The 15,506-nt window shown below is 43.9% G+C and overlaps 2 protein-coding genes across 2 annotated transcripts; both read left to right on the plus strand.

The window, feature by feature from the left end:
* Positions 1-1,871: 1,871 nt before the first annotated feature.
* Positions 1,872-5,392, plus strand: LOC106609689 (crystal protein). The gene is made up of 4 exons (XM_045722303.2): positions 1,872-2,622; positions 2,858-3,059; positions 3,805-3,938; positions 5,057-5,392. The coding sequence occupies exons 1-4, from the start codon at positions 2,104-2,106 to the stop codon at positions 5,204-5,206; spliced, it is 1,005 nt and encodes a 334-aa protein (XP_045578259.2). The 5' UTR covers positions 1,872-2,103; the 3' UTR covers positions 5,207-5,392.
* Positions 5,393-6,031: 639 nt separating this feature from the next.
* On the plus strand, positions 6,032-10,765 carry LOC145880056 (cAMP-regulated D2 protein). Its single transcript, XM_082977804.1, has 4 exons — positions 6,032-6,279; positions 6,655-6,795; positions 7,449-7,621; positions 10,066-10,765. Exons 1-4 carry the CDS (start codon positions 6,108-6,110, stop codon positions 10,516-10,518), a joined length of 939 nt encoding a protein of 312 aa, XP_082833930.1. The 5' UTR covers positions 6,032-6,107; the 3' UTR covers positions 10,519-10,765.
* Positions 10,766-15,506: the final 4,741 nt, after the last annotated feature.

A 15,506-nucleotide genomic window follows, 5' to 3' on the forward strand; every position in this document is an offset into this window, starting at 1 on the left:
CGTAAATAATTTGCATAATGCTTCTTGTTGGTTAATTCTGATACTCGGGTATCATCTTTCTACAAGTTTCCAAGTCTGAAATGTCTGAGTTTCCTAGTTCTGACATGAATGTAGCACTAGTTGAGGTTCTCTACATGAACAAAAGTATGTGGACACATGCTCATTGGACATCTCATTCCAAAATCACAGACATTAATATGGAGTTGGTCTCCATTTGCTGCTATAACAGCCTCCACTCTTCTGGGAAGGCTTTCCACTAGATGTTGGAACATTGCTGCAGGGACTTGCTTCCATTCAGCCTCAAGAGGTCGGGCACTGATTTTGGACGATTAGGCCTGGCTCGCAGTCGATGTTCCAATTCATCCTAAAGGGGTTCGATGGGTTTGAGGTCAGGGCTCTGTGCAGGCCCATCAAGTTCTTCCACACTGATCTCAACAAACCATTTCTGTATGGACCACAATGCATTCGGGCAGGTAGCTTTCTCATGGCATCCGCCAAACCTAGATTCGTCTGTCAGACTGCCAGATGGTGAAGCATGATTCATCACGCCAGAGAACACATTTCCACTGCTCCAGAGTCCAATGGTGGCGAACTTTACACAACTCCAGCTGCCGCTTGGATTTGCACCTGGTGATCTTAGGCTTGTGTGCTCAGCCATGGAAACCCATTTCATGAAGCTCCCGATGAACAGTTATTATGCTGAAGTTGCTTCCAGAGGCAGTTTGGAACTCGGTAGTGAGTGTTGCAACCGAGGACAGACGATTTTTACTCACTACAGCACTTGGCGGTCCCGTTCTGTGAGCTTGTGTGGCCTACTACTTCGCGGCTGAGCCGTTGTTGCTACTAGACGTTTCCACTTCAATAACAGCACTTACAGTTACAGCATCATATGACGGTGCCACGTTGAAAGTCACTGAGCTCTTCAGTAAGGTCATTCTACTGCCAATGTTTGTCTATGGAGATCGCATGGCTGTGTGCTCGATTTTATACAGCTGTCAGCAACGGGTGTGGCTGAAATAGCCGAATCCACTAATTTGAAGGGGTGTCCACATACTTTTGTATATATAGTGTATGTTCCCTTTATTCCTTGTAATTACATATTGTCAGGAATATGCTCCTAAATACCTTTTTATAGACTGCATAACAGATATGAATTCTAATTTACAAAACATACGTTTGTACTAAGTGTTTTATTGTTTATGTAGGTGTAGTAGTGATTACTTTATGAAAGTTGTTATGCAACCTTCAAAGAAAGTGTGACCATAAATTAACTAATGTTACAGATCTGGATTGGGGGGAGGGGAATCTGATCCTAGATCTGTACCTAGGGGAAACTTCACACAGAGCGATATTGTGAGCACCCAAGAATGAGCTGAGCTTCACATCATGGGAACCTATTATCTCGTTAGGTAAAGGAAAGACCACCTGCCTCCCATTACTGGAAGTGCATCACATGGTCCGGGCTATCCCAAGTATATCAGTCATGAGTCTAATCCACAGTTGTCTGACAAGGGAAGTTCTGTCTGAGAACTGTCCATGATTCTCCAATTGGCCAAATTGGTGTCACAAGTATCCACAGTATCCACACAGGCCACTGTAAGAACCAAAGATTCTTATTGTTAAACCCAAGATCGTTCACATGGGGCTTTTACATGGGAATCATTTTCACACTGTGAGCACTCAATCAAGGAGGTGGGCAGAGCCAAGCGCGAGCTAGAAATATATTATTGGTGCATTTTAGTGTTCATTTGCATATTTCTGTTACTTTTCTAGGAAGTTTAGGAAGTCAATCTACAAAAAAAAAAGAAAGGTTTTGGGAACAGAAAACTGTATTGGATGTTTAATCTGAGAAAATAAGTAGAATGTAGAACCAGTTTTGTCTTGATTGATATAGTCCCTCTGACCTGCCACTGGACTTCCTCTCTTTACCAAATATGGTATGAAAAGAAAATCCGTTAGGGGAAGTGAAAGCGTTTTCCCCCTTATTAATCTGTGTAGGAGTTTAGGCTTCAATTTCCTGCCCCAGCTACGACGCAACTGGAGAATGATATGACCTGACTGAGAGACCCTGGCTAATACTTTCTAATAATTCATTCAGGAAAGATGGAGAGTTATCACTGTTTCTTGCTGCTTTGCTCCCTGGTCTTTGCGCTGTCTTTTGCAGAGGAGACAACGTTTGAGAATGAGATCGACCTTAAAGAGTTTATTAGAAGGATTTCTTCCTCTGGACTACTGGTCAGGGATCAGCCTCTGGCTATCAACAGAGACCTTCGCTTTGAAACAAACTCACTGGAGGAGCTTGGAGATCCAGAGGATTCCATTCCCATCTGGACTGATGAAGAACCAGTCATCCAGAATACACTCAACACCGGGACTACCATCCCTGATATTCCTGACTATGGCCCCATAGTGTTGACCAACAATGGGGTGATCAAGGGACTCACAGTGGAAAAGTCACACATATTTTATGGGATCCCGTACGCGGACCCACCTGTGGCCGCGTACCGCTGGAAGCCCCCCAGACCGGTGACCCCGTGGCCGGGGGTTCACGACGCCACGTACCCGAGGGACGCGTGTATGCAAGGCTGCAGTGGCCGTAAATCTGACGAGTGCCCCCAGAAGGTAGGGGACTAACACAGATGGGTTTGATAATTATGTTGTTATGATTTAGCACAATGTTCTACCAGTATGTCATGTTGACAGTGAAACATGAAATTAACAAAGTCCTGAATAATCTCCCGATAACATCCAGGAATGTCTTTGATTCATCAATAATGTGAGTATTTTATTTGCCGTGTGAAATGGCGTCTGAAATGTGAATATTTGGTTTCTGAAATGAAATGTGATCGTCCCATAGGTGAGTGAGAACTGCCTCTACCTCAACATATTTGTACCTCTGGATGTGAACTTCAGTTCCCCTTTACTGACAACCCTGCCAGTGATGGTGTGGATCCACGGGGGGGATTTCATTGCTGGCTCAGCCTCCAAGCCCCTGTACGATGGGAGGTTCATCAGTAACTTCACTCACACTGTGGTGGTGAGCATGGGGTATCGGCTAGGTAAGACAGGTCTTCTTTAGCTCCGGGGTGGAGTTTCTCTAGGTACATATCTAGGATCAGTTTCCCTAAACCTAACCTAACGTTAATCCTTAGTGGGGAAAATGCCTAACTGACCAGGGTCCGTATTTCAAGGGAACATCACCCTACACCTCTTCACTATACAACCTTTATCTATTTATCCAGGCTAGTTTCCTTGAGATCAAATAGTTTCTTTCATAAGAGACCTGGAACAGGGCAGAGACTGTGTGTGTGTGTGTGTGTGTGTGTGTGTGTGTGGTGGAGGGCGGCAGCATAGGGGGGAAGTGCATTGAGTTTGCTGATTACATTACCCTACACAGTCCCAAAAATAGGATGGTGATTCCAAACATTTCTGAACAGAGAGCTTGTCTGACTTAGCAGAAGACCCTGGGTATATCAAGTTGCCGTATATGTAATATACTTTTCTTAAGTGGACTTAGACTCTTCCCATCCTCTCCTCAATAAATACCATTTGGTGGGTCTAGCGAGTTGTGACCCTGTGGTGGCCTGATCAATATGGGTGTGTGAGACCATTGAGAAAAGGCCATTATCTGTGTGGGTGTCAGAAGAGGCTGGTGGGCAGAGATGGGAGGATGGGTTAATTGTAATGGCTGGAATGGCATAAATAGAACCATATCAAAACACCATGTGTTGATGTGTTTGAATCTGAGGGGTGTGTTTTGTGTATAGTTTTTCATGGTCCATGGAATTTGCTGTATCATTGCAGGGGCGTTTGGTTTCCTCGTCTCGGGATTAGACCCCAAAACCTCAGCAACCGGGAATTATGGGATCCTGGATCAGCAGGTTGCTCTTCTCTGGGTTCAACAAAACATTGCTCTGTTCGGAGGCGACCCCAGCAAGGCAAGCACGTACACATTATCCTGGGTCATGTTCATTAGAGCATGCAAGGGAAAATATTTACAAATGTTTCCCAATGGAAAACGAATTTGAGTGTTTCTGAGACTAGCCCTCGTAGTTCCTGCCTTTTTATGTCTGTTTTTTATCTATTTAACACCTAATGATCCACGGTCACACAGTCGTACAAAATTACAACATCTGATTTTCTGCCACCACCTCAAGTCCTTGATGATCTCAACGGGCTCAAACTGATCTTTTTGTTTTGGTGCAGAATTGGAGGTCACTTCTTTTTGTGCAGAGTTGGGGTCCAGGTGCAGGGTTGGGGTCCAGGTGCAGGGTTGGGGTCAATTCCATTTAAATTCAGTCAATTCAGGAAGTAAATATACATTTCAATTCCAATTGTTGTCATTGAACAGTGAATTGGAATTTCTGTCTACTTCCTGAATGGACTGAATTGAAATGGAATTGATCCCAACTCTGGTCAGGAAAAACTCCAGATACACTGACCTAGATATTCACATAATGACCATGTATAGAAATACCTTGTTGACAAGGTTGTATTTCAGCAGTGGTTGTTGTTGAATGACCTCTATATATCCCGTGGTGCTGTCGTGACTGATTTCTCCCACACTACTGGGAGAATAACAGCCTCTGTGAGGCATAGCGAAGAGCTCCTCCAGCCCTGATGAAATTTCTCTGAGTGGTTATCGAGTGGGGAAAGATGCTGTTCGGAGATATGGCTATGCTGCAGAGTAGGGTTGCAAAAATCCAGGAACTTTCAATAAATTCTCTGGTTTTCCAGAAGCCCTAGTTGTGCCCTACTGCGGAGACAGACCCAACACAAACACATTCGTTGGATCATGCAGAAAGAGAAATTGCTGGCATCTCATACAAACAGCTAGTACCACACACTGGTTGGTTCAGTAAAAGTGATGTTGAAAGCCGTTCAGTTCTGTATACCAACTCCATCAAACAAAGATAAACAGCTTTATCATTCTGAATTATATCTAAATGAGGCATAAAACCATCAGGATTATGTGTGTTTGTGTACATTGTTATTTTCTCTGTCTGTGGATATACAACACAACCCTGATTATGGCCCATTAAAACATCCAACACAGGTGACCATATTTGGGGAGAGTGCAGGAGCCCAGTCAGTGAGCCTCCATCTGATGGTCCAGAGCAGTAAGCCACTGTTCAAACAGGCTGTGTTCCAGAGCCTACCCTTCTCCATCCCTCTCAAGACCAGGTCGGTGACCTCTAACGCCTAACATCTGGGTAGTGTTCATTAGGGCACACTGCAGCAAAAACAAGCATTTCTCATTGGACAGATCCACATTTATTTTCCTGTTTCAGTCCGTTTCCTTCCGTTGACCGAATGTACACATGACTCAGCTGGTGGTCTTGATCGCTAACTCCTTAAAAGATGAAATCTGCCGAGTTGGAAACGGCGCCACTGTCCGCCCCACCGCCGTTGTTTTTGTTTTGTTGACGAAGCTGAGCGTCGTGCAACATTACAAAAAAATGGCAGTACGTATTCTACTGTTCTATCGCGCGTGCGATGATGGCAAAGGGAAAAATACAGTGTTCATTGCTTCCAGTAACTTCTTCGTTGTTATAATATCCCAAACAGACGTGGCGGTTTCACCATTAAAGATTTCAGAGACCTGTTATGGGTGTAAGATGGCACAGTGATGTTATCTGTTGGTAAATGTTAATTACTGCAACTCCAGTGTTTTACTGGTCTGCTTGAGATACCCGGATGTGTTGCAATATACTGAACAAGACTGGTTACTCGCATCAATGCCTCTGTCTCGTCATTTAACATTCAAACAAGACCCTCACTTTGCTTCTATCATCTATATAGATCAACTTATCCTTCCCACATTTTGAATGAGTAATCCTTACCATATGTGAAATTGACTACAGAAGTGAATCGCCCACCTTCCTGATAAGTGTTATACGGCCTGCCTAGCTACAAGGAGTAAATGGGATTAATTGAATAAAATGTAATTCAATCAATTAAATTCAGTGTTACTTGTCCCCTCAGGGTTACAGTTTAGATATGCTAATTTATCCAAGGAGACGAGGTAACGTTAAGTTCCTGTCTATGTCCTAGTAAAACAGTCATTCTATCTCCAGCTGTCGTTACTCTCCTGGTGGCACTACCTAATGTTCACATTGAGCAGGGAGAGACTATCTGTGGTCTGTTTTCTTTGTTCCAGACATGATGCCCTGAAGCTGGGGAGGGACTTTGCCAGACAGGCCAACTGCTCTGTGAGCGACATCGTGTGCCTGCTGTCCCTCAGTCCTCAGGCTGTCCTCGCTGCCCAGATGAAGTCAAGTAGGAGACCAGTCTTCTTCTGTGTCTCTGTCTGTCTCTGACTGACTGTTTTTAGACAGAGTTGTGTCCCAAATGGCCCCCTATCCCCCAAATGGCCCCCTATAGGGCTCGGGTCAAAAATAAGGAACAATTTGGGACACAACAAAAGTTGATCCTCTACCCATCTGCTGTTGACCTATCTGAGTTGACCCTTATTCATGACAAAATCAACATCTCAGAGTTGCTTAAGTGTGTTTCACTACAGAGCTAGTTGTTTAGCATTTTGAGTGGAGTCATTTTATGTATATTTGCAGGATGTATTTTGGTAAGTTGCTAATTGTTGTTCTCTCTTTCTTTCTTCCCCCTCCTCATCTCACTTCTCTCTCTCTGTCTCAGGTTCCAAAGTGGTGAATCCCTTCAGGTTCCTGGAGATCTTTGAGACCTGGGGGCCCTACATGGACGGAGAGCTGATCAAGGAGCAGGCTGTGACTGCCTTCCAGAAGGGCCACTGGCAGAAGGAGAAACCAGTCCTCCTTGGTATGGACCACTTGAAATACACTCACATTTAACCAGAACAGATTTTAACGGCTGGCCCCATAACACTTAATAATATATTTAATTTGGCATATGTCTTTCAGGACACTCAAGGACAACTTACAGTATATTAAAAGTAGGTACTCTGTACTAGTGAAGACATCTGTTCCACACTTAAGGTTACAGAGGTGGTTCGGTGCATGTGTGATGACGAGTAACCATTGCCAGAGACCTGAAGAGTTGCATTGGCTCCCCAAGTCAATGCCTGGACTTTGGCTAAGATGGCTAATGCTGTGACTTAATTAGATTGAGTAGTTAGTTGAATGTTAGACAGTGAAGTGCAATTGGTTCCCTCTCAGCTGGCCACTCGACATAACACATCTGTAGGAGAGATTCTTCATCCCTGATGTGTTCTGTGTCCTTCCCTTCTACAGGATCCATGGTTAAATTCATACCAGGGTTGTGTTCATTAGGGCACGCAATGAAAAATGTTTTAAAACATTATATAGAAAATGTAAATGATTCCAGATAGTCCCTCCCTCCCTGTTTCATCCCGATTTCTTCTGTTTTGTGCCTAATGAACACAACCAAGATTATACCAGAACATTTGGACCAAAATTTTGAAGGCATGTTGTTGACGTACAACAATCTTGCAGGGACCACTTCAGAGGAGGGGGTGATCTTTGTGTACGGGGTCTTCACCAAGCCTGTGTCTGCAGTGGAGAGCACCGTCTACACCGCGGCCATCTTCAAACGGCACGCCCTCAGGATCCTACGCAAGTACCTGCCCCTGTACAAGGACATTGACCGACGGGACATGCTGGCTCAGGTAAAATCTGACTTTCACAGAGGGTTCGTCCCAATAATCTCTCCTTTCTCCCGAAGTGTGCACTTGTTCACTTCCCTTAATGGATTTGGCAAGAAATTACTGGTATGGAAACTCCAGCCTATGCCTACACCAATCCAATGCTTTTAAATGAGTAGTGAACGGGTCCAGACATCAGGAAGACGAGATCATTGGGACGTAGCCAGGGAGAAACTCAGTGTTGTCCATGCATACATGTTAGATAAAAAAAGACAAATCGAATGTAAAAAGGACACTGATCAATCATCCCAAAAAGTAATGTTTTAAATTTAAAGTCAACAAAAGTTTTGGAAATGTTCATTGTCAGGCTCCAGATCAATGGTTGTAGGGCTAGACGGTCACGTCTGCAGCCAGTGGACTGTAGAGAGAGACCTCGGAGCGCGATGAGGACACATCTGCCCATCTCCTCGCTTCGTCTCACCGCATCTAGATGAGCCTTGTTGAGCTCTGGGGAGACGGTTTCAGTAGGTACAGATCTAGGATCAGCTTCCCCTCACCCAATCATAACCAACAAAAAATGCTAAACTGACCCAAGATAAGCATCTACTCTAGCGGTACCTTGACCCTACTCCCCATGCTGAAAATCTCTTACTCAATTCTCTGTGGGAATGCTCTGTCCAAGCCATCAAAAAAATAAGGACGGACTTAATCATTATAATTATAGGCTACCAAATTTGTATTAGGTTCCGATTTTTTGTTTGATTAACCAAACTATCACAATAACCCAGAGCTAGGTTTCTAACTGCCCGAATTATTTTAGAGGTAAACGCTTTGAATATTCTGATTTTAATCTGTGTAGAGATGGGTTACTTCTGATAGTTTGGTTCTTCATAGTGCAACTCCACATGATTACCAGCAGAGGGGGATAAAATACTACTTTCTGTTTAGGCTCCACCCATGGCCATCTTCCTGAAAGAATCATTATTAGTGCCATCTGGAGCAGAGTGCCATTGTTTCTTTGAGATGTATACCACACAGTGGAAGCAGATCTTCAGGAAATAAGAGACACAGAGGAAGACTACCCAATCACAGTTTCCCCAAGCTACAGATCTAGGATCAGCTTCCCCTCCCCCCATCCTAACCTTAACCATTATTGGGGGAAATGCAAAACTGACCAAAGATCAGTGTCTAGGGGCAACTTCACCCAATCACAGCCAGGGAGCTGACATCAGATAGCCTGGGCTGCATACTGAATATGGCTCTACTTCACTACCAGCTCAGGCTAGATGATGTTCAGTGTGGATTACAGGATAAACTGACTCCAACCACACTAGAGACAACAACAGACGATGAATACATAAGCTGCATCAGTAGAATACATGCATTCACTGTAGTGAGGGAAACGCTCTCATTTCCAAGTCTACATCCAAAATGTGAAACAGAGAGCTTGGATGGTAAATAGCCTCAGGCACTCTCTCTGAAGGTTTTGAATCTAAAGTGAGAGATGAGTGTGCTGAGAGAGGCAGGGGGCAGAAGGTGACACTCCCATACCTGTTTGGTATTCATATACAGTTCTGTGTGTGTGTGTGTGTGTGTGTGTGTGTGTGTGTGCGCGCAGTGAAGAGGAGCAGAATAGAAGGACCCCCCCCCCCCCCGAATGGACATGTCTCAGGGGAGGGTCATGACAAATGTCAGCTATTGCACTGAGGCCACATGGCTCAGCCTGGGAGGGGGAGAAGGAGAGGTAAAGGGGAAGAGAGAGAGGGGTAGAGAAAATGAACTGGGGAAAAGGAAAGGGGGAGATAAAATGAGCTGTTGAGAGAGCGAGGGGCATGTATCTGTGACCAATAGATGCATATCTGTATTCCCATTCCTGTGAAATCCATAGATTAGGGCCTTATGAATGTATTTCAAATGACTGATTTCCTTATATGAACCGTAACTCAGTAAAATCTTTGAAATTGTTGCATGTTGCGTTTTTATATTTTTGTTCAGTGTATATCCTGAGGACACTGAGGGTTACAGGTGTTCTAGATGATTCTGTGCCGCGTAGGCAGCTGCCCTGAGTGTATTCCTGAGTATAGCTTCCAGGTAACAAGCGAGACAAAAGGCTTTGAGCGGCAGTTCTGTAGCACACACACTAGCCACTAGGGACTCTTTTCTCTGTTTGTTGAACTCAATGACCTCTCTGTTTACCCCTAGATTGTATTGATCTTAACGACTTCTTTGTTTACCCCCAGATCATATTGAACTCAATGACCTCTTTGTTTAACCTCAGATTCTATTGAACTCAATGACCTCTCTGTTTAACCTCAGATTCTATTGAACTCAATGGCCTCTTTGTTTAACCTCAGATTCTATTGAACTCAATGACCTCTTTGTTTAACCTCAGATTCTATTGAACTCAATGACCTCTTTGTTTACCCACAGATTGTATTGACCTCAATGACCTCTCTACTTACCTCCAGATTGTGACAGACTACGTCTTCCTTTGCCCCTCCCGCAAGGCAGCCCGGGCGGGCACCAAAGTGGGCAGCGCCGTGTGGATGTACGTCTTCGACCATGTGACGTCGGACCACAGTGTGTGGTCCGGTCTGTCGTTCTGCTACGAGCACGTGTGTCACGGCGCTGAGCTGCCCTTCCTCTTCGACACGGCCACCGTGGCCAACTTCACGCTGGCCCCACCCGAGCGGCTGCTGTCCAATCGGATGCTGTGTTACTGGGGGACATTCGCCCACACCGGAGACCCGGCCTCACGGATGAAACAGAGCAGCTTCTGTAGACAGCAGCGCCTGCCGGCCTGGCCCCGCTACTCGGACACCAGCTCCTGGTTGGTCATGAACTTTACTGTCCGCTCCCATGCCCAGGTGGGCACCAGGGACCATATCTGTGACTTCTGGGACAAGCTGGGCATCTATTAGGGCATAGGGGTGGGCATGGGGCGGGCAAAGCTGTTGGTGTTGGCTATGTATGCATACATAATGTTATGTCACATTTGACAATTCACCCTACAGTGGGAATGGTTGTCACCCTGTACACATAATTTATAGTGTATGACTTCCACTTACAGATGATTTGTGAAGGACGTATGTAGTCCTTATGAAGCCTGTATGTATGCTATATAAAGCCTTTATAAGGTGTACTTGTTTAAAGTGTGACCAAAGCTGATTGTGTTTGTTATAACTGTGTGAAGTCTGTTGACATTCAGTGACTTGACCTCCTTATAGAAGATGATTCCATTTAGTTCATAAACAATGGAAGTTTGTCGTTTACACATCTCATTCTCCCTGGGGGACATGCACATACACATAGAGGGTTTGGGGCTAGAGCCAGGGTCAGACACAGGTATGTTTATGACTATATTACGATGGTGTTAGAACATAGTTAAACTATGACAGTGTTAACAGTGACTTGTGACAGTTCTAACAGTTTGGCAATATTATGACTGTTATCGCATACAGTTTGACTGACTGTTATAACACAGTTTATGACTTATTACATCCAGTTTGGCTATATTATGACTGTTATAACATAATTTTTGACTTATGACTTATAGTTTGTAAAACAACATGAGCTGGCGCACACCCAGAATAATAGTTTGTGTGGAGGTGCTGACTAACGGCAAATAAATGATCGTTTGACTTATGACATACAGTTTGACTATATTAGGACATTATAAAATAGTTTGACTATATATTGACTATATTATGACTGTTATAACATACCGTTTATGACTGTTATAACATATAGTTTGACTAAATGATGACTGTTACAGTTTGACTGTCATAACATAGTTTGACTGATATTATAACGTACAATTTATGACTATGGCGTTATAACATAGTTTATGACTGTTACTAAAATAGTTTGACTTTATTATGACTGTTATAACACAGTTTATGACTATATTATGACTTATAAAATACAGTTTGGCTATATTATGACTGTTGTAACATTGTTTATGACTTATGACTGTTATAAAATACAGTTTGACTATTATGACTTATGACAATTTGACTGACTGTTATAACAGTTTTTGACTTATAACATACACTTTGACTATATTATGATATAACATACACTTTGACTATATTATGATATAACATACAGTTTGACTATATTATGATATAACATGCAGTTTATATTATGACGTTATAACATAGTATATGACTATGACTTAAAGCAATATTATCACTGTATATTATAACCATTGTTTATGACTAAACTGACTTATAAAATACAGTTTGACTATTATGACTACATTAGGACTTCTAAAATAGTTTGACTATTATGACTACATTAGGACTTATAAAATAGTTTGACTATTATGACTACATTAGGACTTATAAAATAGTTTGACTATTATGACTACATTAAGACTTCTAAAATACAGTTTGACTTTATTATGACTGTTATACCATACAGTTTGTGAAAGAGAAGACGACGCTGGGAAGAGAAGACGACGAGGGGAAGAGAAGACGACGCTGGGAAGAGAAGACGACGAGGGGAAGAGAAGAAGACGAGGGGAAGAGAAGACGACGAGGGGAAGAGAAGACGACGCTGGGAAGAGAAGACGACGAAGGGAAGAGAAGAAGACGAGGGGAAGAGAAGAAGACGAGGTGAAGGAGGGGAAGAGAAGACGACGAGGGGAAGGAGGGGAAGAGAAGAAGACGAGGGGAAGGAGGGGATGAAAAGGTGCAGTCATCCTTCTCTCCCCTGACGTATGAAGCATATCTGTGTATCTACGTTGGAAGGATTGCATGTTTTTATTTTTCTAACCCTTTCTCGTCCCCAGCTGCTTCATTTGCTGTGATTTGTTGGCTACGTACTTGAGAACCCCTACATGAATACCCCACTGTCGCTGTACATGTGAATCATTTTGGATAATGTTTTTTCTATGACAAATAAATCACAGTGAGAAATACTCAATGTCATCTTCGTAAAAAAGCACGGCCATTGGGTTGAGCACTGTGTAGGGTGCACATGGTAGATTGGTCATTCAGATGCATGCTGGGTCAGAATGACCTGAAAACATACATACTGATGAGTGACATCTAGTAGGTCTCCCTAGCTTACTCGTTCCCCCCGCTTCTCTCTAGCTCTCTCTGTCATCCCCCTCTTCTCTCTAGCTCTGTTTCCATACCCTCCTCTTCTCTAGCTCTCTGTTTCCATCCCCCATCTTCTCTCTCTGTTTCCATTCCCCCCTCTTCTCTAGCTCTCTTTCCACCCCCTCTTCTCTCTAGCTCTCTCATTCCATCCCCCCTCTTCTCTCTCTCTGTATCCAACCCCCTCTTCTCTATTGCTCTCTTTCCATCCCCCTTCTCTATCTAGCTCTCTCTTTCCATCCCTCTCTTTCTCATTCCATCCCCCTCTTCTCTCTAGCTCTCTTTCCACCCCCCCTCTTCTCTCTTGCGCTCTTTCCATTCCCCCTCTTCCCTCTAGCTCTCTTTCCATTCCCCCTCTTCTCTCTAGCTCTCTGTTTCCATCCCTCTCTTCCCTCTAGCTCTCTTTCCATTCCCCCTCTTCCCTCTAGCTCTCTTTCCATTCCCCCTCTTCCCTCTAGCTCTCTTTCCATTCCCCCTCTTCTCTCTAGCTCTCTGTTTCCATCCCTCTCTTCTCTCTAGCTCTCTCCCTCCACCCCCCCTTCTCTCTAGCTCTCTTCCCATCCCCCCTCTTCTCTCTTGATCTCTTTCCATTCCCTCTCTTCCCTCTAGCTCTCTTTCCATCCCCCTTCTCTCTCTTTCTCATTCTATCCCCCTCTTCTCTCTAGCTCTCTTTCACCCCCTCTTCTCTCTAGCTCTCTCTTTCCACCCCCCTCTTCTCTCTAGCTATTTCTCTCCCTCCCCTTCCTACCAACCCACATCCTCACAGAGGTATAACATAACATTTTCACAGCAGTAAGTCCAGATCAATAGAAAAGGGAATCTCTCTAGAATCTCAAAACGGCCCTAAAGGCAACTGAGGCCATGTGGGTTATTCCCTCTTGAACATGTCTACTTCCTTGTTAAACAGCAGGGCTACAGATTACAATGCATTCTTGATAGTGGTGTTGGGTGAATTTGCCCCTAGACGCTGATCTTGGGTCAGTTTTGCATTTTCCCCACTAATGATTAAAGTTAGGATTGAGGGAGGGGAAGCTGGTCCTAGATCTGTACCTTGGGGAAACTTCACCACAGAGCCTCAATAGACTACAAAGGATGGCTCATGTTATCCTATCCATAATCCACTATAAAATAGCGTGCATCAAATTATTAATTCACCTGTAATTTATGTAATCTTGAACTGTATTCATCACCACCCGGAGGGTAGGTATAAAGCTCTGAGAACAAATGTTATGGTATTATATCATTGAATTGTAATATCATATGGAAATAAGCCTAGGGGAAATGTAATTAATTTTTTCAGGCACGATGTTCTGACTCTGTATTTCAATATATCATAACTTTCCCCCTTTTTTGGAGTTTTCCCGCCGCGTTGCTAGCATTCAGGTTTTGGGTTAGAAATAGGCATAGCCACGACATTGATTCAGTGTATTTACACTGCATATCTGGAGCACATGGTTCTGTCCCAAATGGCACCCTATTCCCTTTACGGTGCATGGGCCCTGGTTAAATGTAGTGTGCTATGTAGGGAATAGGGCACCATTTGGGAAGCAGTCCTGGAGTACATGGCTCTCAATGTCAACGGAAGCCACTGTGATGTGTCCCTATTTTCCTGTCTTATGGTGGCCTCTCTTCTAGATGCCAAACTCACTGCAGTCTCTGACCTTTTCCCTCTACAGTGCCAGCCTATGCCACACACACACACACCTACTTGCATGTGTGCATGTAAGCACACACACACACACATAAGCACAGACAGACACATACACAGACTGCCTGTACAGTCCCACACTGATTGCGAGATGTGCTGACACCAAAAGACAGAGCCAAATCAACCTCATTAACCGTGAGCTCTACTGGACGTTCCCTGCCCGTATACAGTTGTCCAATACCAACATGAACTGCATATCAACCTCATTAACCGTGAGCTCTACTGGACGTTCCCTGCCCGTATACAGTTGTCCAATACCAACATCAACTGCATATCAACCTCATTAACACTGAGCTCTACTGGACGTTCCCCTGCCCGTATACAGTTGTCCAATACCAACATCAACTGCATTACAATGCCATCTATTGAGTGATCAGAGATGGCTGGATGTCCAATCAATGGCAGCTAATCATAGCACCACACTAATGGCTAGTTCATGACTGGGCTTCTCTCTCTCTCTTTCCAAATCTTATGATCATCAGTGAGAACGAGAAAACTCAGAGAGACTATCCACCTCATCCACTTATAATGAGGGAATGGCCTGAGTCAGTGGCTGATTGTCACTAGGATTTAAATTATCTCTGGCACTCTTTGCGAGCAGAGGCTTTGCATGGACGCATTCCAAAAATATCTGATTATGGCCACGATGGCGGCAATTAAAAATCAGATGACAGCGACGCTCTGCACATCGGCCATGCAGCAAGCCAGGATGCAGCAGTGTGAAGTGGTGTTGTCGTTGACGGTGGAGACTTTGAATGCAGCCTTCACATGGAAGAGAGACTAAATTAGTTTTTTAAATTCTGGCCGTGAAAAACCCTTGTAATTAAAAATGGGACACTATGTAAAATCCCACAAACACATACTGTGATTTTAAAAGTTTTATGATTACATCAGGCAGCTGTGTGACAATTAGACAAGCTATTACAATTAGATAGGGAGGAAAAGGATACAGAGGATCACATTTTTTGAAGATTACATTCTGACTGATTGACTCCTTTGGCATCAGAGGCAACAGATGGAATAAGAGGCTACAACCCAACCAGTATTCATCCTCTGAAATTGCCTCAACGTGAAGTCTCAAGGGCAACTGTGAGTG

This window comes from Salmo salar, chromosome 07 (genome assembly GCF_965601325.2).
Source record: "Salmo salar chromosome 07, fSalSal1, whole genome shotgun sequence".
NCBI classification, from domain to species: domain Eukaryota; kingdom Metazoa; phylum Chordata; class Actinopteri; order Salmoniformes; family Salmonidae; genus Salmo; species Salmo salar.

Coding starts and splice junctions, on each gene's coding strand:
- LOC106609689 (XM_045722303.2), top strand. CDS start 2,104: ATGGAGAGTTATCACTGTTTCTTGCTGCTTTGCTCCCTGGTCTTTGCG. Junction 2,623..2,857: donor CTGACGAGTGCCCCCAGAAG/GTAGGGGACTAA, acceptor ATCGTCCCATAG/GTGAGTGAGAACTGCCTCTA. Junction 3,939..5,056: donor TCGGAGGCGACCCCAGCAAG/GCAAGCACGTAC, acceptor CATCCAACACAG/GTGACCATATTTGGGGAGAG.
- LOC145880056 (XM_082977804.1), top strand. CDS start 6,108: ATGTTCACATTGAGCAGGGAGAGACTATCTGTGGTCTGTTTTCTTTGT. Junction 6,280..6,654: donor CGCTGCCCAGATGAAGTCAA/GTAGGAGACCAG, acceptor TCTCTGTCTCAG/GTTCCAAAGTGGTGAATCCC. Junction 6,796..7,448: donor GGAGAAACCAGTCCTCCTTG/GTATGGACCACT, acceptor ACAATCTTGCAG/GGACCACTTCAGAGGAGGGG.